Source organism: Octodon degus, unplaced genomic scaffold (genome assembly GCF_000260255.1).
Source record: "Octodon degus isolate 3935 unplaced genomic scaffold, OctDeg1.0 scaffold00257, whole genome shotgun sequence".
Lineage (NCBI taxonomy): Eukaryota > Metazoa > Chordata > Mammalia > Rodentia > Octodontidae > Octodon > Octodon degus.
The window spans coordinates 1,884,016-1,906,048 of NW_004524833.1; the positions used below are offsets into that span (position 1 = coordinate 1,884,016).

The window sequence follows — 22,033 nt, forward strand, 5'->3', positions numbered from 1 at the left end:
CCTGTTCTACTCAAAAGGTGAGGTCAAACACTACAAACCAATGGTTCAGGTGACATCAGCACTACCTGTTATTTCCATTCTCAATTCTTATTTCTCTTCGCTAGGAAGTACTAGCAGCTGGTCACTGGCCACAACCCACTCACGAGAGGGAAGAGCAGCGCATCATTACGCTTCTAACTTGGTGGGAAACTTCTTCCTCAAAACATTGGTTTTTTTTTTTTTTTTTTTTTTTTTTGTTATCTGACTAAAGAAGGAAAAGCCTAGTGACAGGCTCCAGGATGAAAATTATTTTTCTCTCATCAAATGACAACATCATGAAGTCAACACTGTAAAGTCAGGGATGCAGATTCGGAAAACAAAAACCACAATACCACAGAGCTTGACATGTAACCTTTTTATTTTGTGATAAAAATGCTTTCATATAAATTCCATTGTAACTACTTTTAGAATGAAAATTTGGAAAGTAAAAATGAAGTGTGCACTTTCCTGAGTCAGGAATATGCAGTCATTGTATTGATTACTAGGTTTCTCATACAAACAAATATAGCATTATTTTAAGAGAAATGTACACAAGGAAGTTGCCATAGTACCAAACAGTCACTGGTGGGGGCTCTGGGAGGAAGAAACGCGTCCTCCTGAAGTCATCTTACATTCAATGTGGTGGCCAAGGCCCAGATGCCCAAATCATATGCCAATAAAACATTACACCTTTGGTTCTTTTCTATGAAAAAAAAAATTACAAACTGGCATATTTTAACAGTAAAATGATAAAATGGACTTGAGTGTCACAGCTGCTTACATTAGAATTTTAACACTCAGTCTGTCTTTTCCTCAAAACTCTCCCTCCCCCACCTTCATGTAAATCAGAAAATGATGCTTTAGACGAACAAACAAACAAACAGAAACCTATCCTTAAAGGTAGGCAGAAGAGGACTGGAAGAAAGAATGTCTTTTTTTTTTTTTTTTAAATGGAGAGATCTATGCATGGAATAAAAGATATAACCCATAAAAACTTAGTATCCAACTGAGAACCCAAGTGAGAAAGTGGTTCTTCATCTTACCTTCCCTTTTTTTAGATACTGTGCAACCCAAGGGTGCTTAAGATCTAAGACTGACAAAATGCTCAAGAGGCAGTGTCATCTTCCTTGTCACTGGAGCCAGTGGTCTGTCATGGCAGCTTTTTCGCATCCACTGCTCTAAACCCAAATGAATAAAATAAAAGAGGGGGAAATGTGCTGGTTAGTCCCACACTGGGGGCGGGGGAGGCAGTAAGAGACCCAGTGGCTGGAGCAGACGCTGATCCTTTCTGGCAGTGGCGTCGACGCAGATAGGAAGCAAGGAGCCACGCGACACGTCCCCGAGTATTCATGGTTTTCTCCCCATCTGGGAATAGCAAAGAGCCACCATTTGGAATGTTTACAGGTTGCAGCGGGGGCCGCCGTGGAGAATAACATGGAATAAGTAAACACTCTGCGTGCATCCGAGCACAACTAGTTTGGGTTGGTTCAATGAACTTGAACGGCACTGCAAAGAAGTCTTTGGAGAATATCATGCCAAGACGTGGCTCCCATAGGGAGCCACAGACAGGTAAGTGGGAAGCACTGGGGTGTACCCACACACTGTAGGAATGAAGATTATCTTTAAAGTAAAACGACAGGCAGTACAATATATACAAAATGCCCTGACAAAACCACCTTCCAGATGTCACGGGCATCACAGTACCGATGGAAATGACAACGTGGCCATAGGATCAATTATTAACTTACTCAAGGAGAAGAGAACAAACACTACTCTCCTGTTCCCACAGTGGACTAACATGCTTCTGTTCTCCACAGAGCTGAGGAAGCTGTCAAGATCATAGCGCAGAGAACAGCATCAGGTAAGGTGCAATCATAATCTCAACATAAAGGCAGTGACAAGCAAGTCTTCAGTCTACCATCAGCCAGGGGATGCTGGGAAAGAAGAAAAGCCCCCGCTGAGTTTCTAGGTTAGTTGCCAAAAGGGGACTGTCCTGGCTTTCAGATGGAAAGAAAGAGCAGCAGAAACTATCGAAGGCTGCCTTGAGGCGCACCCTGGAAGTCGTCCAATTTTCCATTCTCTGGATGCAGAAAATCCATGTCCGCAGTGAAAACCTACTGGGTGCTCCAGCCACTCAGCTCACAGTGCAGAGGGACACTGTAAGTAGGCTTCTGCTCTGGAAGACAATCGGGAAGAGAAGCTAGGATCGGAAGGAAGATGGCTGGCACTGGGCTTCTCAAGCCTAAGAAGGTTCAAACCTAAGTGGGAAGGATATGCTGTTTGAGACACTGTCTTGGCAGAGATGTACAGAGAGGCTCAACAGCTATGCTGACTTCATCTGGACGAGAGAAGAAAGCAGGCCTAGCGTTCTGAGATCCAGGACAAATGTGTTTCACAGTGGCAGTCGCGGAATGCTTGGCACAACACGGGAAGCACGGGCAGTAACTGTTGCTTGCATGAGTTATTTATTTCTTGGTCATCCCCACAGCAAATCCCTTTCTCCTCTTCTGGTTTGAAAAGACCATAGTATCTAGGCCATAGAGGAAAGATCGGGCCTACCCCAATATATCTATATCTATAGAGATATCTAGATACAGATCTTTCCTTCTGGTAATCTTTATATGAAGTCCTGAATGCAGAAAACAGAATTAAGGTGCAGCCTCTCAAAGGGATCTCCTGCTCCCACATAGATCCAAAGAAAAACATTTTGCTTTTTCCTAGGAATGATGTGTGCAGAACGCAACATGCCCACTTTCTACAGAAACATACTTGAGGCTTTATGCCAAGAGCCATACCCAAGGTAAGCCATGGGAAGCTCCCAGGGATTGAGGAAACCAGGAGGGGAAAGGAAGGCTGAAAATGCTTAAAAGAACAAAGGTCTCACCCCACCTCCTGCTGGTGGGGTGCAGCCACAGAGAGGTGCCCAAGGGAAAATGCCAAATGTCGTCAAAAGCATTCCAGGGCTGAGAAGATGAGCCAGGTCAACGTGGGCAGATTCCAGGGCACAGTTCCCAATCAGACTCGAGTGCAGAATCTTCTCTAGGATATACAGAAGCCACCGGGGCTTAAAATGCAGTCCAAGCTGTAAAATGTCTGGGTTACTAAAGGCATCCATCTTATTCTCCAAATAGAAGACAGTAAACATAGCCCCCGAGGCTTGTACTTAGCTTGCCTATGAACTTAGTTTGGTGTGCAAGAGACTAGAAGGAGCCTGTCCTCCCCCTAAAATCCTGCAAATATTCAGTAAAGCTGATTAGTTGCTTTTCATGCATTATCTGAAATCCAGGAGCATCTTCTTTCTCTTGCCTTCAAAAGCTGGTCACAGAGATTTCTTCATTTCTCTTCCGGATGACCTTCATTTGTGTCGCAGCAGCATTTACACTAGGCAGTTCCGTCTACACTGGAGGCAGACTCACGCGTAAACCTGCATGTTGCCGTGTGGTGGCTCAGTCATGTGCGTCCCAGGTCCTCGCTGACCCCCTCCGGCACCCCCAGGAGTAGGGCTGGTGGTCACATCTGACCAATCAGAAGCAGAGTGGGGTGACGAGCTTGACCACTGGTCAGGAGAATCCGGCGATGGTGTCAAGTAGGGATGCTCGCCTTGCAGGTGGCCGCTGTGGCTGGGGGTTCGCTCAGCAGCATTTGAGGAAGCATAACTATGCTGGGAGGGGGGCGTGGGGTACTTGCCCACAGAGGCCGGGAAGGGATGATAGGCTGGGAGAATGGTCTGCGCTCCCTGCCCATCCTGCTGGGGCATCATGGCTGTGGGGAAAGCCACCCCCGGTAAGCGGGCCACCTCGGGAATCTGGTACATGGTGGGAAGGGGGCCAGCAATGGCTGGAGGGCAGGCTGGCTGGGGCTGGGAAGCTCCAGCTGGCTGGGCAATGCTGCCCTTGGGGATGAGCTGGAAAGTCACAATAGGGGGCAAGGGCTCCCTCGGGGCGGTGATGTGCTTCCCTTCAGGCGGCCTGCTCTGGGCAGCTATGCCAGTGTGTGCACCCTCAGCAGGCGTCAGGACCATGCCGAACATTTCATTGTACTGGGTGTCATTCATCTCCATGCGGTTCATCCAGTCTGCTGGGACTGGAACTGGATGTAGCCTACTCAAGCTGCCCGCACTGCTGCTGCCTGGGGGCACGATGTGGTGGTGGGACAGCAGCTGGCTCACGGAAGGAAGCACGGTGCCAGCTCCAGGAGCCAAAGGCTGCATGTCGTGAAGGTTAGAGAAAGACAGTGCGTGCTGTGCGTGGACTGGGGCCGGGGGTGCAGCGGCGGCCAACAGAGGGTTGGGTGAGGCCTGTAAGATTCCAGGGGATGTGATCATGGGAGAGGAGGTGGGGTCAGACACATACGTGTGAGGAGACTCAAGAGAATCAACAGGGGACAAAGTCACTGAGCTCTCAGACAGCTGGACCTTTTCACTCAGAGACTTCTTCCTCCGATTGCCCTTGGCATCCTTAGCCTCTTTGGCAAGGTTAGGAAGGCTGGTAGGCATGGCACTCTTGGCGTTGGGCCGTCTAGGCTTCTTGCCCATTGGGGTGTGCTTCAGACTGAGAAAAGACCTGTTGGGCCCGCAGATGACAGGTGAGAGAGCAGAGGTCAGCACCGTGCCCGGGGGGCTGGGTGTCACGTTGTACTCATCCAGAAGGCGCACGATGTCGTGGTGCATGCGATCCCGGGCCACGTCCCGGGGAAGACGGTCCATGTGGTCTGTGATGTCCCGATTGGCAAAATGGTCCAACAGGATCTTGGCAGCTTCATAGCTCCCCTCTCGGGCAGCAAGAAACAGAGGAGTCTCTTCCTACGAGAAAGACCCACACGTACCACATTTAGTGCCACTTCTAAAAGCGTATCAGTGTCTCAATCTTTCTTCAGCCCTGTCAGACACATTTTCCTAAGTGCATCCCCCATAAAATGTTAACACCACAGGAACCCTGCATGTCTCCCTGTACAGCTGTGGATACACCTTTCCCAATGATCAATTTTGCCCCCTTAGCAATTTGTGAAATAAACAGGACTAAGCCAGAAACTCTTTAAAGAGTACTGAGTTCATCTGTTTAAGGTTCTAAAACGAAAAGGAATAAGAAAGGGAGGAGAAGAAATGAAATGGAAAATGATTAAGAATAAAAGAGAGAAAAGGCAAAATGTGCAAGCGTGAACTAAAATAATGAAAAAGCACAAATAAATGCGAGAGGATGGATCATGGAAGGGGAACACAATAGAAACTCAGGGAGAAAACCAAACCGGAAACCATCGTGACACCCACGAGCAAAGACTAAAGAGCCAAGAACAAAAGACCCTGCAGGAAAAGGTGAAAACAGGCCAAGAGAGCGAGTATAAACACGCAACAGCACCAGAGAAAAGGAGACATCAGAGAAGTGGGAGGGAGGGGAGGTCACACTGAGGTGCTTGCAGGGCAGCCTGGGGAGACTGAGTTACGACACACCATGGAAAAGTCGAATGTGCCACTGCACCAGGTTGTCCTGACCCAGTTCTTGCCCAGCCTGCTTCCACCCCTGGGTCTGTGCTGATCACAGGAGATGCTATGGCGGCCAAAGGGAAGGCCTTGCAAGTGAGGCCCTGCTGAGAGCATCCTCACGCTCCGCACTCACAGCCTATACGTACCTTATTGTCCTGCATGTCTCGGTTGGCTCCATTTTTTAACAGCAGAAGAGTAGCCTCCACATTATTCACAGCGGCTGCCCAGTGAAGAGCAGATTTCCCTGCAAGGCAAAGCCATTCTATAAGCTGACAGACAGCAGAAAAACTCATTCTAAATCTAGGGATCCCCACTGGCTCAGGTCCCCGGGATCAAGGTTGGAAGGAAGAGTGAACGAATGCATGAATGAAAGATTGAGCGACTCTCCAATGCACTAGGATCTGAACCAGTCCTCTAAGGACCACGCAGCAATTGTAGGTAGGTGTGCTCTCCAGACCAGAATTCAAGTCCCTGCCCTGCCCATCCTACCATGGTCATCCACCGCATTCACGTCTGCTTGGCAGTTGATGAGCTCTGCCACCATTCCCTCCACAGCCAGGCGGGCAGCCAGGATCAGGGGCGTAGTGCCGTCATTCATTCTGGCATCCAGATCAGTCACTCGGTTGCGGATCAGAATCTAGAAGGGGAGAAGAAAAGAGTCACTGGACAAAGGAAAATAATGAACCCATGAGAGGAAACCACAGCACTGGTGCTGAGGGTGCGCTGTTAAGTTCCTGAAGGGCAGGACAGTCTTCGGGACCTTCGTGGCCCAGATTCTATGGCAGCCAAACAATGAACATTTGTGGAATAAATCAATGGATGACGAACCAACAGGTGGGTGATCCAAACATGACTGCACAGGTAAAGCCATTGCTTTACCTGAATTTCTAATTTGTTTTATAAGGAAAGCAGAGCACCACAGGAAATGTGACAACTTCAAAATGTAGCGGGCAATGAAAAGGCATCACAGCGCACGGTCAGCTCACATCAAGAAAGTGGCCGGCAGTTAGCTGGGAGACCACGTAGTCAGAGGGGATGATCCAATGGAATAGTAAATGTGAAACAAGGGTAAAGATATCGCTCCCATCTGGTCTGTGCACTTGGGAGACATCTTTGCATATCAAAGTACTGCTAAAAATCAGAAGACTGGTGGTCTCTGCTATCAGCTGTCACTATCTGGTTACTTTTAGTAGGTTAACTTTTCCTTCTTTCTTATCTAGCAAGCGTTAATAATCTGTGAAAGAATTACTGATTAACTCAGTGACATATTAAGTGCCCGAATGCAGATAAAGCACTACAGATCCATGGAAATTTGTACTGCTCAAACCAACTCTTCTCACGTCGCCTACCTGGAAGACGCCTTGGGCGTCGGCTGCTACTGCGGCATGGAGGGGGCAGCGGCCCATGTTGTCCTGAGCATTGGCATCTGCACCTGCGTCCAGGAGGCGCTTGGCAGCATCAGCCCTTGAGTAGCGGGCTGCGAGGTGCAGGGCCATCTCGCCCGTCCGGTCTGTCTGGGCCTGCAGGCTGGCGCCCTGGTAGACCAGGTCTGTGATGATGTTGGCGGAGGAGTCCTCTTCATCTTCATCGCTGGCATCTGAGCTGCCTCCTCGGAGGGAGGCCAACATCAGTGGTGTGCACCCATCTGCAGGAAGGAAAATTCCAGTAAGCACTCAGGAGAAGAAGGAAGCAAGCCCTGTCTGAAGCACTTCTGAGTGAGGATGGGCTTAAGGAAGTTTCCAATGCTCCTTGAGAAACTGGTGATTAGCCTTACATTTACCGCCTCCCTCTCCGCTGATGATGCCATTCCTATAAAAGAACAATGGGGAGCGAGTCTTTCTGAGCTGAGCCTCTTCCCTAAGGTGAATAAGCTTTTGTCTCAAACACATTTTTAAAAACCCAACACTAGGGCCAGCCAAATCTCAGTGGATTAAAGCACCTGCTTAGGCAGATGCAGGCGCCCTGAGACAGCTATTGAGATGGGGTGTGGTGGTGTGCACCTGTGTATTTGGTACAGGGTCTCACTATGCAGGCTGGACTTATGGTGATCCTCTTGTTTTCAGCCTCCCCAGAGCTGGGATTACAGGTGTGTGCCACCACGCCCATACTCGGTCACCCACTCAGTGTGCCCCTGGGATGGGGGTAGAGCCAGCTCAGCATGTGGGTCCAGGGTTTGAACCCTGGTCCCCACACTTGCCAAAGCAGGTGCTTAGTCCACTGAGCTATCTCGCTGGCCCTTCTGAGGTCATAATTCTTGTATGTCTATAATTCCTTACACATTCCTTTCCTCAAGCTGATTTAGGATATATGAAACTGGCAGACAGCACATGGCCAGGTGGGGCAAACGTAGGGCTACCCTGGCAGAAGGAAGGCAAGCACCTCCTGGGGAAAGGAGAGGGCTGGCAGCACTGACCTGGGCCTCGGACATTCACATCCAGCACGTCCACTTCCTGCTCTGCCTGAGGAGGAGTGAGAGCCAACGACGGCGTCCGGCGGATGTCCGCAGCTTCAAGGTGCTGCTGCGTCCAGGGGCGTCGATCGATGGGGTCATCTTCTTCTGAGAGCAAAGCCTCATCTTCAGCCTGAAGAGGAAATAAGCAATACGCCCTGCCGATCTGACGGCTATGGGAGCCCGCAGACAGGCAGGAGGGCCACAGTCTCCTGCTGCCTCCTCTGACCTCCAGCTAGACTGCCCTTTCTTCCTGTCCTAACCCTCAATTTCATCGATCACCTTAGCTCTCTGGCTCCTGGAATGCGGCTCCTGCTGATCTCCTCTTAATCGTCCAGGCAGCTCTCCCCACAGCCCCCTCACAGAGTTTAGGCTTGGCCCCCTAGTATGCTATTTTTAGATCTGCAAAGCACCATCCTCCTGTTTCTAGGCCTCCACCCACGTTCTTGCCTCAGGGTGCAACAGTTTGACCCATTCCAATTCTCTAACCACCACCTACTCCGCAAAAAAGAAATTATACATTCTTGTTTCTCTTGTTGGTCCCAAAAACTGTATCCTGCTTTCCTCTGCTAAGTACTTGCATGGTACTACGTGCAGCCACCTCTACAGCAGACTAGAAGGTTCTTGGAAAGAAGGAATAAACCTTGTTCAAAGCGGCCTCCCTCAACACACTATCCAGTCACAGCAAGCACGCAGAGGAGATTCATGAATCATGCTAACATTGACCATTTAGAAGCAACTATAGGCCGGGGAGATAGCTCAGTAGAATAAGCGCTTGCTTGACAAGCGCAAGGGCCTGAGTTCGATCACTGGTTCCACCAAAAAAAATAAATAAATAAATAAAATAAAATAAAAATAAATAAATAAAAGCAACTATAGTTTATCAAATTCTTAGTATGTGACCAGAAATAGGTAGGGGACATTATACTATTGTGTTTAATCTGAATAACAACTCACAAAGGAGTCTTTATTATTCTTTCTACAGATAAAATTAAATTCAAAGAGGTAAGCAACCTGCCAACTCCTAAGGAGCGCACTTTTGCACCGTCCTTTTCTGCTGGCTACTGACACACACACACACACACACACACACACACACACACACACATCTTCTTCTTCTTCTTCTTCTTCTTCTTCTTCTTCTTCTTCTGGCCGCAGCAGCCCAATCCTGCTTTTGCTCCACACAATTTTAGCTTCCTGAGTTCAAAGTGTACAGGCTCTAAAGCCAGTAGCCGCTGACTTCTCTCACTGCTTAATCACCAAGATGGACCTAGACACCAGTCCTGACTCAACTAACGCTAGCAGGGCATCTGAAGAAAGAGGCATGTTTGTTTTACTATTTTTAAGAATTCTTGGGCTGGTGAGATGGCTCAGTGGTGTAAAGCACCTACTTAGAACAAGCTTAGCAAAGCACAGGGACCACAGTTCAATCCCCCAGCACCACATGCCAGCCAGCCCCGCCCCCTGGTGGGCTGAGCTGGCCACACACACACACACACACACACACACACAAATTTAAAAAAAAAAAGAATTCTTGAAACACATACATAATTAACCCCGGCTCATTAAAGCCTGCAGGCTCCCTGCTGTTGTCCATGGGAAATCTGGGTAACATAAGAACTGTCACTCTTTCCCCCAGTTCAGGATACTCTGGAACCACCCAGAAAAGCAAAACTCGGACTGCGACCCAACAACAGCTAACAGTGGCGGCTCGCCCTAGCCCGCTTACCTTGGCTTTCTTCGGTTGGGGCCCTTCATCATCTACCCAGTGTTCGCTTGTCCCAGAACCAATTAGGTTAGCCTCCGAAACTTGCACAGAGAGATTTCTTTAGTAGAATCATAAAGGGGTGAAAACAAGAAGAGAGAGTATGGCATAAACAAGAGGTAGGGCTGGGGAGATAGCTCAGTGGCATAAGTGCTTGTCTGGCAAGCACAAGATGCCAAGTTCGATCCCTGGTACAAAAAAAAAAAAGTGTTTTTCAACACTTTTTCCACCACAGCCCACTCCCAAAGCTACGCTCTCACTTCTGGGGGCCTTAGCCCAGAAAAGATGGGAGAGATGTCACGTATGAGCGAGCACTCGACCTTTCCCTTGACAGTGAGCAAGAGCTCCCCCGCACAGACACTGCCACCACGTGGGAACACAGGAACAGAAGACGTGCACCCAGCCAGCAGTTTCCCAGTCGCTCGACCAGTGAGAGTAACGGCAGGGCTCAGCAGTTAGCACTGTGATCCAGAGGGACATGCTTTTCTCTCCGTTTCTGCATTCCGCTGTGAACTGTGGCTTGCTGGCAAATCCACTTACTTCAGCCCCACGGCATCCTGTCCCACAGGCTCGCGGCGCTTGTGGTTGCTAGAGTCTCGGCGAAGGGTGAAGCCTTCGGGCAGCCAGAGGGAGCCGTGCTTGCGCTTCCGTTTTGCCATGATTACGCCCAGCAGGATGATAACCAGGATGATGAGAACAGCAACAGCCAGCAGATAGAGGAGCTGCGTGGGTTTGGGATCCAGGGATTCACCTGTAAGTTCAGAAAGATGGACTCAGTGTTGCATGACACAGGAACTTCTTGATATAAGCGTCAAATTCATGTAGAGGGCTGCCTGACATCACTGCCCCTACAAAACCAATGCTGAGAATTAAAGCATGCGCCCTACACGGGTCTTTCCCCAGTCAGTCCCCTCAGCACCAATGCTACTCACTGACGACAGACACAAGAGGATAAGACAGCGTTCCCTGGATTGCATGAGAAGCCAGCAGAGCTGCGGCTGCATCTGTGTTCTTGAAGCACTGGTCTGAGTCTTGAATACACTGGCGGTTGTCGATTTCTAGAAACACTTTGCAACTGTGGAATGCCAAGGAAGAGGAAGATGAGGGGCAGTGGGTAGACCAGAAGGCCGCAGCAGGCCCGGCAAGCCGAGGCAGAAGCACAGGGGGTAACAGGAACCTTCTACTCCTTGACCCATGGCTCTCCACTCTCAGGATACTGCCTTCAGAAAGGCTCCAGAAATTAGGACACTGTCCCTTCAGGTTCTAAATACCGACTCATGCCCTGAGGGTGTCTCACTTTCCTCCATGTGGCGCAGTGGTCCTCCACCTTCTCCTACGTGTCCAGCGGCACTCAGTGGTATGCTGAAAACACACACTGCACGTTCTGGGCGCTTGTTCTTCTAAGTCTCTGCATTCACACCTCAGCTATCTGGACAGTTGAAAACTGTGCTACGTACAGGGAAGTGTAGAGTAACTGAAGTCTATTGCTCCTGTCAAAGATGCTTTTAGTGTAGGTAGGGCATCTTGAAAATAAGACCATGATGGATACAAAAACAGAAGCCATTGCCAAGCATAGTGGTGCACGCCTGTCACACCAACATTCTGAAAGGCTGAGGCAAGAGGAGCACACATTTGAGCTCAGTCTAGACAACTTAACTTAGTGAGATCTTGTCTCAAAATAAAAAATAAAAAGGGCTGTGTATGCAGCTCAGGGTGAAGGCCCTAGCTTCAATTCCCACACAAAAAAAGAGTATTCAGCAAAAGATTTTGAGGCAAACTCTAGCCAAGCACTAAGGGTTCCAGCATTTGAGAAAATTAGGGATCCCAACATCTTCAAACCAATTGTGGCCCACCTTTCTGGACTCCATAATCAAGGCAGATCTTTTCTCCTAAACATAAGCACAGGGCCATGGGTTTGTCTAAAGTGATAATGCTCAGGTTTTTTTTTTTTTTTTTTTTTTTTTTTTATGCTCAGTTTTATGTAAAACTTTTTTTGAGGTCTTGAGAAAAACATCCTCCCTGGACATTGTTGGCTATCAATTGCTATGAAAACTTTTATGAAGTTTAAAAAGCAAAAACCTACCCAGCCACCTCCTGTTCTTGCTCCTCAGGAAGAGACCTTCGCAACACCTTCTGCTTCTTCATGGCTGCTGACCTTTCCCCATAGTAGGGGTACACCATGGGGGCCCCCTGTGAGTCCAGCTTAATGCGCAGGTTGGTGTGCAGCAAAGTGCCCAGTGCACGCAGGAAGCTGCGAGCATCTTGGAGCAGCTGTTCAGGGGGCATCAGTACCACGATGACCAGCGTGCCTTCCGCCAGGTTCTCGGGCCGGTCGGCAGCGCAGTCCAGCCCGTCCCAGCCACACTCCTCACTGTTGCATCCCTGGTCACAGTGGTTGTCTTTGAAATGGTCTGCGCAGTACTTGTCGTACCTAGGCAGGGGAGAGACAGCCAGGGAAAGGAATTCAGATTGGACTTGAAATCCACTTAGTTTTCCAGTTAGAACTACTGTGATTTTTTTCCTACCCAGCTTTTGTCACCTGCGCCTTGATCCCAGTGCCCTGTGAAGCCGTGCTGGATGGAATCATATGCTCCGTGCCACTCAACCCTACCGACTGCTCCTTCGATGAGGAACAACACTGCCGATTATGCAGCAAGGGCTCAGGGCTCCTATGCCATTCTCAATCTTGTTAAGTCAGCTTTTAAACAAAAGTCTGACATCAAAGTCAGCCTGATCAGTATATCCTCTAATTTGCATCCACTTCTCCCAAAACTGGAGGGCTTTAGGAAGTAAAGGTGTCCAAGGAGGCTCTATACTCTAAATCATCAAGAGAACCTTGTCAGTCTGACCCATTTCTTCCCCTTGACGAATCCCAACTACAGAGGGGAAGGAAGGTTATGTGCCATACAGATACCAGATCAAATCTGTGGTCACTTTTCAAATACTGGGAGAAGAAAACAAAACCCCTACACCTACATGATGCACAAACTATTCTTCTACACTCCCCTCCCCTCCCCGCAGCCGCATGCCATGGTATTTGTACTATTCTGCTCAATGTGCCGTCTAGCTCAATGAGAGATCCTGAGTCAGGAAGAGCCACGTGTGCTCTAGCAGGTGCTTCAACCTGATTCCTCACCTGGGAACGGCAGCTATACCTCAGAAGGTAGCTGCAGTTAACTAGGGTCAAATTAGATGGAATGGTTAATAGAAGGGTTACTATGTAGAACACAAAGCATACTGGGATGTTAACAACAAAGACTGGGAGGGTTAAGAGCCCTAACCTAGGGCATTCTTTCTGATCGATCTAGACAGTGAAAGTCAGTCTTGGGGAAAGCAGTGAGTCAAGAGAGGTACAGACCTTTCCATCCATCCTGTAGACAGGTTATGTGAGAGGCTGCCTGAGCGTGAGTAACACCACTTCCAAAAGTGATTTCCCCCAGGAGACCACGAGAGCAGCGGGTGAGAAGGCAGAGATAGGCAGAGGGGGGAGGCTACGCAACGAGCATCCCTGGCCTCTGCTGCAAGGGCGAGAACAGGGTAGCGTGTGACGGGACAAGGCTGGCACCATCTGACGTGCAGAGGCAGCTTGGGTTGAAGCACTGCAGGAGTTAGGAGCAAGAGCGAGAAACTGAGGCATGTTAGTGACAGTGCCCCTGGGCTTCCAGAGAGCCTAGAGCCCTTACTTGCAGGTCTTGCTGTTTCCTTGGCATTCAAAGTTGTCAAACAGGCACTCAGCCGTGTTGCACAGCTCATCACACTGGTTGTTGATGTAGTCCCAGCAGGGCAACGGGGAGGAGCAGTTGGCCCAGGGGTCTTCCATGGTGAGAGAGCAGTCGCCTCCATCCCACTGGCAGTCATGGCTGTTGCAGGCCTCGTCGCAGACACCATCCCGAGCTTTGTCAGCACAATACTGACTCGTGCAGGTGTCAGAAGGGGTGGTGGTAGGGGCCGAGTAGAACTGACAGCGGCTGCCCCGGAACAGTGCAGAGCAGAGGCAGGAGTAATATGGAGGCTGGCGCTGCGGGTAGCAGCTGCCCCCGTGCTGGCAGGGGTTACTGGCGCAGCCCGACTCACAGTCCTGCGGGTTGGGGCAGACGCAGCGGGGCCCCGAGGCAGTGTGCACGCACTGCTCCCCCTTCCTGCACTTCACCTGCCCACAGCTGCTCTGGCATTTCGCTCCTGAGAAGCCCTGTGGGAAGTGGTAAAGAAATGAGGAACTGCTTCTCCTCCGTACCAGGGAGACAGAGACTAGACCCTTAGTTTAAGATCACTCCAGGCTGCCTCCCGGATCACATTCTAAGAAATGACATCTTTGAGGCTGCAGATCGGGAAGAAGTAAAGGTTCCAAGGGGTGGGCACAGTGTTTTCTCGCTTTAAGTTTACTTTCAGAAATTAAGTCCACAGAGTTGGGACTCTAGGCACCACCCTCATCACCTTTCGCTCACTCCATAATAATGGTTGGGGCGGGGAGATCCTACTAGAAGTTTTGGATTTCTAGAAGAACTCTACATCTCATTTCACTCTTGTATGTCCTGCTCAGCCCAAACACCAAGGTTATTAGGCACCTTTCTTTTTTGGTTTCTCTCCATAGAAAGTGATCTCTGCTTTAGAGAGCCTTCAGCATTTGGCAGTGGCAAAAGCATGTACACGGCAAATGGCTAAAGCTTTCTTCTAGCTTAACATGCAACTAGCTCAAAATGATCCCTGCTACACAATAGCGTTTCGTTCCTACTGAGCAGAGACAGTGGCCCTCATTCAAAAGGACCTCCTACCACTTCTTGTGGTTTTTTTCCTGAGTGTTTTGAAGACTGTCTGCCACAGACCAGGAATCGCACAGTCCCCAGGGCTGCCTACACAACTTTACGTGAACAAATCTGAGCTGGAATTGAGATATCTCCCCACTCGCGACCTTGAAAAGCTGAGTTTAATTTGCTTTGTCACAGACTGTGTGGACGAGAGTCTGCCCCTTAAATCAACAGCAAGCTACTTACCGGAGGACAACGACAAATGAAGCCGTCGGGCATGTTGCTGACTGCGGCGCAAGTCCCTCCATTCAGACAAGGCCTCTGAGGACACACGTCCACGAAGGTTTCACAGTGACGGCCTCAAGGCAGAACAGAAAAAGCAGTTTTAAAGGCAGGAAGGGTAACCTCAAGTTGCTGAACAGAACCCCTGCGACAGGGACCAGGCCCAGACTACAGCCAGGAGAGGAGCTCAGCTCTAAACCTATCGGAATCGAACGAGCTCAAGCACGTATCCCACAGATAGACTGCCGGCTGCTGCAGACAAGCCCTGTACACTCCAGTCCACACAGAAAACATAAGGCGCATACCCACAAAGCTACCCAAAGGGATGGCTACAAAGCCATTAGGCATTTTTAAAAAAGTAAAATCACACCTCAGTTCTTCAAGGCACTTCAGTTTCATAAATTGAAGAAAATGGTAAACGAACTGTTCACTACATTTTGTTAGTGCTTTCTGTTTTATAGGACAGGCTACCTCAGGCCAATATAGCTAAATAGGAACTAGCAGTTTATATAGAATTTTCATCTATGATCTCTCTTCTCAGTGATTCTGGCTTTTCTGCATCCTGTTTGATTTGCTTTAAAATACAGCTTAATTTTCCCAGAGTCAATTTACCACAAACAAAAACATGTTTTGTTCACTTCTTCCCTACAGTAACATTGCATAATCAATACAGTTATATCTTGGGAAGAATAAAGGTAGAGATCGGTTAAAACATCTGTAGTACATAGACCTAGCAAAACCACCTGGGCTCTTCAACTAAGCTGGTTGAGTTTTCTGTATACAGCAAAGCCTCCCTTGGGTCTGGGACAAGTATGTGCCCAACGTGCTCACTAAAGCCTCTGCCAGGGCTGAGAGACGGGGCCTCACCAGTAAAGGCGCTTCGGCAGACACACTGGTAGTCATTGGTGAGCTGGATGCAGTCCAGGCTGCCCTCCGAACTGCAGGGGCTAGAGAGGCACTCATTGATGTCCCCCTCACACCGTTCCCCAGCAAAGCCAGGCAAGCAGCGACAAGTGTAGCCCCCGATCCTGTCCACACACTGCCCGCCGTTGAGGCAGTGGGGACCCCCAGCACAGTCATCGATGTTCTCTTCACAGAGCAGGCCTGGAGGACAGAGAGGACACAGCGTTTTGAAAATATCTGCAACACTGGTCTCCAGCGAGGGACAACCACCTTGCTGGGACTTCCATAATCAATCAGACTACACTCCTCAATCTACAGTGGCACCTTTGAGGGCGTGTAGGGTGAAGCCCGCTCGGCCTGTGACAGCTGCCACCTTCCCAATGAGCAGTATGAGGAGCAGGAAAGGCAGCTTAAGGCATCACATCTCGCCACGCAACAAAGCAACAGAGTCCTATGGCGCAGGCTCCACCATCTGTGCCATCTCAAGGCAAGGAGACAGCTCAGGGGAGGCTCAGTAATTGCTCATCTATATCTTAATTTCAACTCAAAATATATAAAAACAGTCCAAAAAGAGGACATAAGTTAGTAAATACATAGATTATGACTACGGAGAATATTGGTAAGAACTGAAACTCAATTTTGTATAAGGTGATTTTTTAACATCATGTAAGTACTACTGCATCTTACTTAAAAATAGAAAATACCTGCTGAAAGTTCAGTGGTTATCCTAACTAAAACAGAACTGTCACAAATGGGTATTATCTATGTAGCATGAACACTTGTAATCATTTTTAGAAAGAAAGTTATAAATAACTTCTAGACATTATTCTATGATCTATTTTAAAACTTACCAAAAAAAAATACCCAGTTCTATATTGCTGCCACTTGCATTTGTGGTATACATTAAAAGAAACAAGATTTGGGCCAACCAAATAGCTCAGTGGATTCAAGTGCCTGCAAGCAGGTGCAGGGGCCAGGGTTAGATCCCTGGGCTTGCGTGCAGGCCCCTCCCCTAGGGCATGCTGAGATAGCAACTGAGCTGGGCGTGGTGGTGTACGCCTGTAATCCCAGCACTTGGGAGGCTGTAAACAGGTGGATCACTATGAGTCTGATTTGGTAGTGAGACCTTGAACACCCTGTAGACCCTTCCCTAAAAACATAGAAAAAAAAAAAATTAAAAAATTAAAAAGAAAAATAATTTTAAAGGAAAATAGAAATGTAAAATATGATTTATTTCCATTAGCAACTGGAAACACAAAATATGCAGGAATATTTTTAATGCGAACACGCTATCCTGTCTGAAGACAACTTTAAAATTTTCCTGAGACACACACACAAAAAAAACAGACTTAAATAAACATAGCACTGTTTGGTAGGGCGGACTCGTTGTGGAAGATATAAACTTTATAGCCCTTAGATTCAATGTGACTCCAATAAAAACATACAAATTTTTCAACTATTTAAAGGCTGTTTTCCCTTAGTTTTCTCCTCTCTTTTAATCTCATTCCTCAAGTAGGTAACTACTCTATTAGCAGAGTACTCTTCTATCTTGATTCAGCTAACCTTGGATCTCTAGGAAGGCAAATTGTCAAAATTCACTGACTCAGAAGTCTGTAACAATATAAACAGAATTTCTGAATTTCTTTTCCTTTCTTTGATCCTGAGGAGAATGAGCATCTTATCCCTCTGGATAGCTTTCCCCAGTTCTCCCCAACAGGCCACTCCAAACAGGAACTTCCTAACTAACTGCCTCCTAACAGACAACAGCCAGAGTTCTTGGGGGGAGACTGACACGCAGTGTCCACAGCAGAGAAACGACTCCAACACTCAGGCCAGGGCTACATCCCAGGACTGTAACACAGCGGCATTCCTCAGGGCAGTGGTGTCAAACCTAGCCCGCTATTTGTATCCCCATAAGTTCTAAAAGGCTCGCCATCGCTGCCTTAGTACATCAGCCCCCTCCCCAGGGACTGGGAAAGTAGGCAGCTTTTTTCATTTTATTCATCCCTTATCTTATAGAGGCAACACCTGGCTTACTTCCCTAAAAAGCAGGTAGACATGAATTATTTATTCAAGAGACTCTAAGCTGCTTTAATTTGAAGCACCAAGAAATCTGGCTCAGTAGGCTAATTTTGTTGTAATATTGTATCAGTATTACCTTCTGTATCAGTATTACCTTCTGTGCTTCCTGGAGTGTAAGCTGTCAAACCACCCAAAAGTATTGAAAACACAAATCAGTGCTAGTGACACACAGAGGATGAAATGGACCACATTACAGGGTGCCGAAATAAATGCTTGTAACGGAGCTACTAACTAATTTTTAGAAAGCCCTTTGACACTCAGAATGCATCTTAGAGAATGGCTCAGATAGAAGAGTAGGGCTGCTCACATACCCCGAGTGCCTGGCGGGCACGAGCACTTGAAATGGTTCACAAGGTCAACGCAGGTGCCTCCGTTCTGGCAGGGCTGATTCTGACACTCGTCTACTTCATATTCACAGTTGACGCCCTGATATCCCAGAACACACTGCCAAGAAATAGGATGCAGAAAAGGACAATGAGTGTTGGGTCATGATGGAAAACAGAAGGACAAGTGAGACCTGGTGTGTGACCACGACCCTGCCCCACCCCCTTAGTTCTTACTGGTTCCTCAGTAAGAATCACCCCATCCTGCTAATTGCCCTGTGCAGGGCCAGGCTCCAGCTGCCTGTTGAAAAAGCCACTTTACAGGGAAGAAAAGAACCAAGTATCCTGAGGGTTATTTTCAATATGACTCCTATTATTGCTTGTGTCTAGATGTCCCCCCAAAGCCTCATGTAGTCACAGGTGGGGCTTTTTCAGAGGTGGCTGGATCCAGAACATGTGACGCTGGGATAAGGGTGTTTGGTTATTAGATCAGCCCACTAACTGGTTTGGCACTGTCCTGATCCTAGTAGCCTAGTCAGAGTAAAAAAGGGCAGAAAGAAGCTGCTCAAGTGGCTTGAACTTGCTTCTTTGCTACTTTGTTGCTTTACTTTCTTCTGCCTGTGGAGAGCTGTCTCTCCTCCGCATGTTTGTCTGCGATGTCCTGCCTTGGAGCCAGCCAATTAAGGACTGAAACCTCTGCAAACTGTGAACCAAAACAAACCTTTCCTTCTTTAACTTTGGGTGTCGGGTACTTTGTCTCAGCAACTGAGAAAAGTAGCTAAGACAACTCCAGTGCAAAACTTTTGTTCCTCCTTTGTACGAATTCCCCCATCTTTAAAATATGCATGTCTGGGAAACTGACTGAGGCTGAGGAAGGTGGGGCCAGCAGGCAATGGTGGACATGAAGGTTGGAAGAAATTCAGGATGGAGTAAAGAAATCAATGACTGTGAGTTAACTTTATCCACGCCATACTTTACATGTCTGTAGGTAGGGCAAGTGCTCCATAACAGGTGACCATCCCACGGGGGAAGAAGAGTATGAGGAGAGAAGAGCCTATGCACTCCAGGGGACAGAGCTGAGAGGAAGCATGGAAGTCCAGGCGATGTCACTCAGAAGCCCAGCAGCAGGTCTCTAGAGGGTGCTGAAAGGCAGCAGCACTGGGTCTTTTTAGTCCCAGGGTTCATCTTATCAGTGCCTGAGAGGTACTGGGTGTACTTACAGGCCATGACAGGTAGGTGGGATCTAAATGACTAAAATCTGCTTATTTGAGCTACATTTAAGACAACTGGGTGTGTAGAAATTTGAGGTTAACCCTGGCAGGCTTTTCAACTGATGGGTGCCAGGCTGCTATGAAGAAATAAACAACCGAGGTAACAGCAGAGAACCAAAGCCTTTTCTATTGCTTGGTGGCCTGAACTGGTATCAATTTCATCTCTGTTCTGTTTTGTTAACATTTTGTTCTAACTGCAGTCAACCCAGACATTCAATAGACAGTAAAGTAGTCCTTGAAAACACAACCTTTCTTAAACATACACACGTTAACACTTAACGTGGTACCACAGTAAAAACAGCCACTTCTTCTAGAGAGAGAAATTATTAGCTGGTTGTTGATGACTACATATGCAAGGGGGATGGGGCAAAGAGACACTGTTCATACTGGCTTATTGTAGCTCAGGTGCCACTCAGGGAAGTTCTGGGGGCCACTGTGGTGAGTGGGCCTGTCAAATGCACCCTGGTCGCAGCTGCCAGTTCCCCAAGTCCTGGCAGTGACCATGTGAAGAAAAACGTTTTCAGACCTCAATGAAAGTGTCTTTCTAGGGCCATACTAATATACTGCACAGAGAGGCTAAAGAAAATAGTGACTGTAAGCACTTGCAAGGTGACTAGTAAAAACCTGCAAGCCATACACATAAGAGGTAAGCAGCTGAATTCAATACTTGGGGGCGTAGGAGCTGCGCGACCTCTTGGGCCCCTTCCCGCCTTCCTCACCTCACATCTGTAGCCGCCAATGAAGTCGACGCAGGTGGCGCCATGCTGGCAGGGATTGGACGCACACTCGTCCAGCTGCTGCTCGCAGTAGCTCCCCGTGTACCCCAGCGGGCACTGGCAGTGATGCGTGTTGCCGGCATTGATGCAGGCACCCGAGTTCTTGCACAGGTTCTTAGCAAGCACGCCTGGGCGGCCACAGAGGAGAGAGGCATCACAGATGGGCAAATGACACACACCAGAGCCAGACTACTCAACGGGCAAGCAAACCTAGGGTGGCTGACGTGTCCAATGTTATGCTTACCCAGTCTTTCACAGCTCTCACTACCAAATCTGTATTAAAAATAAGGCAGCCCCCAAGGTGGAATATGCCTTAGCTTCCTTTCAAATACTTTTTCTTTCATAAGCACTTAAGCCTCCTCCTCCACCCTTTGTCCAGTATGAAGCCCTGCACTACTACCTGTCTTCCCCCTTATCCCACAATAATAACATCTCCCTGAAAATGCCGCTGACTGGGCCATCCTTGCGTAGCTGGCTCGTGAGCCCCGGAAGCACAGCTCACCTTTGCTGAGAGCTGCCACATCACAGGAGACATTGGGCACATCGCAGTATGCACCTGTCCATCCAGACGGACACAGGCACCGGGACTCTGCCTTCTCCTGGACGCAAGTGCCTTTGTTTTTACATGGAGACTGACTGCAGAGGTTCACCAGGGTCTGAGGGAAAGGCGGGGTACAGACACATCAAAAGCCAGATACCAGAAATGAAGAAAATAAGTTATATAATATTACAAGAAATCAAGGAAAGCATATGAATTCAGTATTCCAAGTGCAGGTCATACTCTTAAGTTACTCTTTGCTCTGCTATTGAAAAAGTTTTCAGCACTGACATTCAAGAAACTGAAGAAACCCAATATATAAAGTTATTCTTAGTTCTCTGGACATGATTGTGTTTACACATACAGCCATCCAGTAGGGCTAGAAAGAAAGAAGTGGAGCTCTCAGATGTTCCCTGTGCAAACGCTGCATAAGATCCACATAGCTGTTGGCCACCCCGTCTTGGTGGAGATGGATAAAAAGACTAAAACCTATCAATAAGCCTAGAATTGTCAAAGAATTGGTTCTGAAGGGGAGAGAATCAGGTCTATGAACACAAGATGGAGAAGGAGGTCACAGCCACAACAGAGACTGCTGGCTGGTAGCAGACACCACGGCGTAAGCCTGCGAGGCTGAGCAGTCAGCCACGCTCCAAGCCACGTTGCTCAGTCCACGGAGGTGGTCGTCTGCACACCCGAAACAACCAAACCCTTCTGAAGCGCACCCAGTGCAGCGAGCTCAATTCTGCCATGTGTTCCCAAATTCTTTGGGGGTCCTGTTCTCTCATTCTTGCAGAGATAAAGTCAGCATAAAATTAAATACAGTGCTGTCTGGAATCCATATACTGGAAGTGTTAACTCTGGGATGGATCTAAAGTCACACACTGCTGCTTAGGAGCTCAGCTTCTCTTCCCTGGACTGAAAGCATAGCTTTGTTTCTTTTGAAGACTCCTATACTAAGAGTCCTTGAAAATGTGTATATATTTTATTTTATTTATTAGTATATGCTCACAGGCTAAGGCACACAACCCCAGGGAGCTGCCACACGCACGCAGCACAGCGGAATCCTCTGCTCAGTCCGTCCCCTCCCACCGCTGCCCTTTCCATCTCGTGGTCCTCTTCCCTCTACGGAAGACCTCACTCCCTTTTTCCTATCATCTATAATTTATCTTGCTCTTTGTATTTTGGGTTTCTCCTATAAGAAAAACCCTGTGATTTTTAAGCTTGAAGGTCTGATTTATTCCACCTAGCAGTATGGTTTACATGTACATTCATATTCCTACAAATGTCTCTAGTTTTATCTTAAAACTATTACAACATGGCAAGACAAGAAAGATGTAAAGAGGGGCCGGGGAGATGGCTCAGTGGAATAAGCGCTTCCCTGGCAAGCGCAAGGGCCTGAGTT

General features: G+C 48.2%; 1 protein-coding gene across 1 annotated transcript in view; it reads right to left on the reverse strand.

Annotated features, from left to right (window-relative positions):
• Positions 1-379: 379 nt before the first annotated feature.
• The window catches only part of Notch2 (notch 2), a 156,073-nt gene continuing 134,419 nt past the window's right edge, over positions 380-22,033 (reverse strand). The window contains exons 20-34 of the mRNA XM_004646181.2: positions 20,596-20,749; positions 20,037-20,221; positions 18,035-18,167; positions 15,606-15,842; positions 14,703-14,815; positions 13,395-13,900; positions 11,795-12,142; positions 10,644-10,786; positions 10,252-10,462; positions 9,676-9,772; positions 7,911-8,079; positions 6,847-7,142; positions 5,987-6,134; positions 5,644-5,741; positions 380-4,819 (exon numbers count right to left, since the gene is read on the reverse strand). Of these exons, the coding sequence (XP_004646238.1) occupies positions 3,431-4,819; positions 5,644-5,741; positions 5,987-6,134; positions 6,847-7,142; positions 7,911-8,079; positions 9,676-9,772; positions 10,252-10,462; positions 10,644-10,786; positions 11,795-12,142; positions 13,395-13,900; positions 14,703-14,815; positions 15,606-15,842; positions 18,035-18,167; positions 20,037-20,221; positions 20,596-20,749 (4,227 nt within the window). The 3' untranslated portion in view covers positions 380-3,430. The remainder of the gene's footprint in view (positions 4,820-5,643; positions 5,742-5,986; positions 6,135-6,846; positions 7,143-7,910; positions 8,080-9,675; positions 9,773-10,251; positions 10,463-10,643; positions 10,787-11,794; positions 12,143-13,394; positions 13,901-14,702; positions 14,816-15,605; positions 15,843-18,034; positions 18,168-20,036; positions 20,222-20,595; positions 20,750-22,033) is intronic.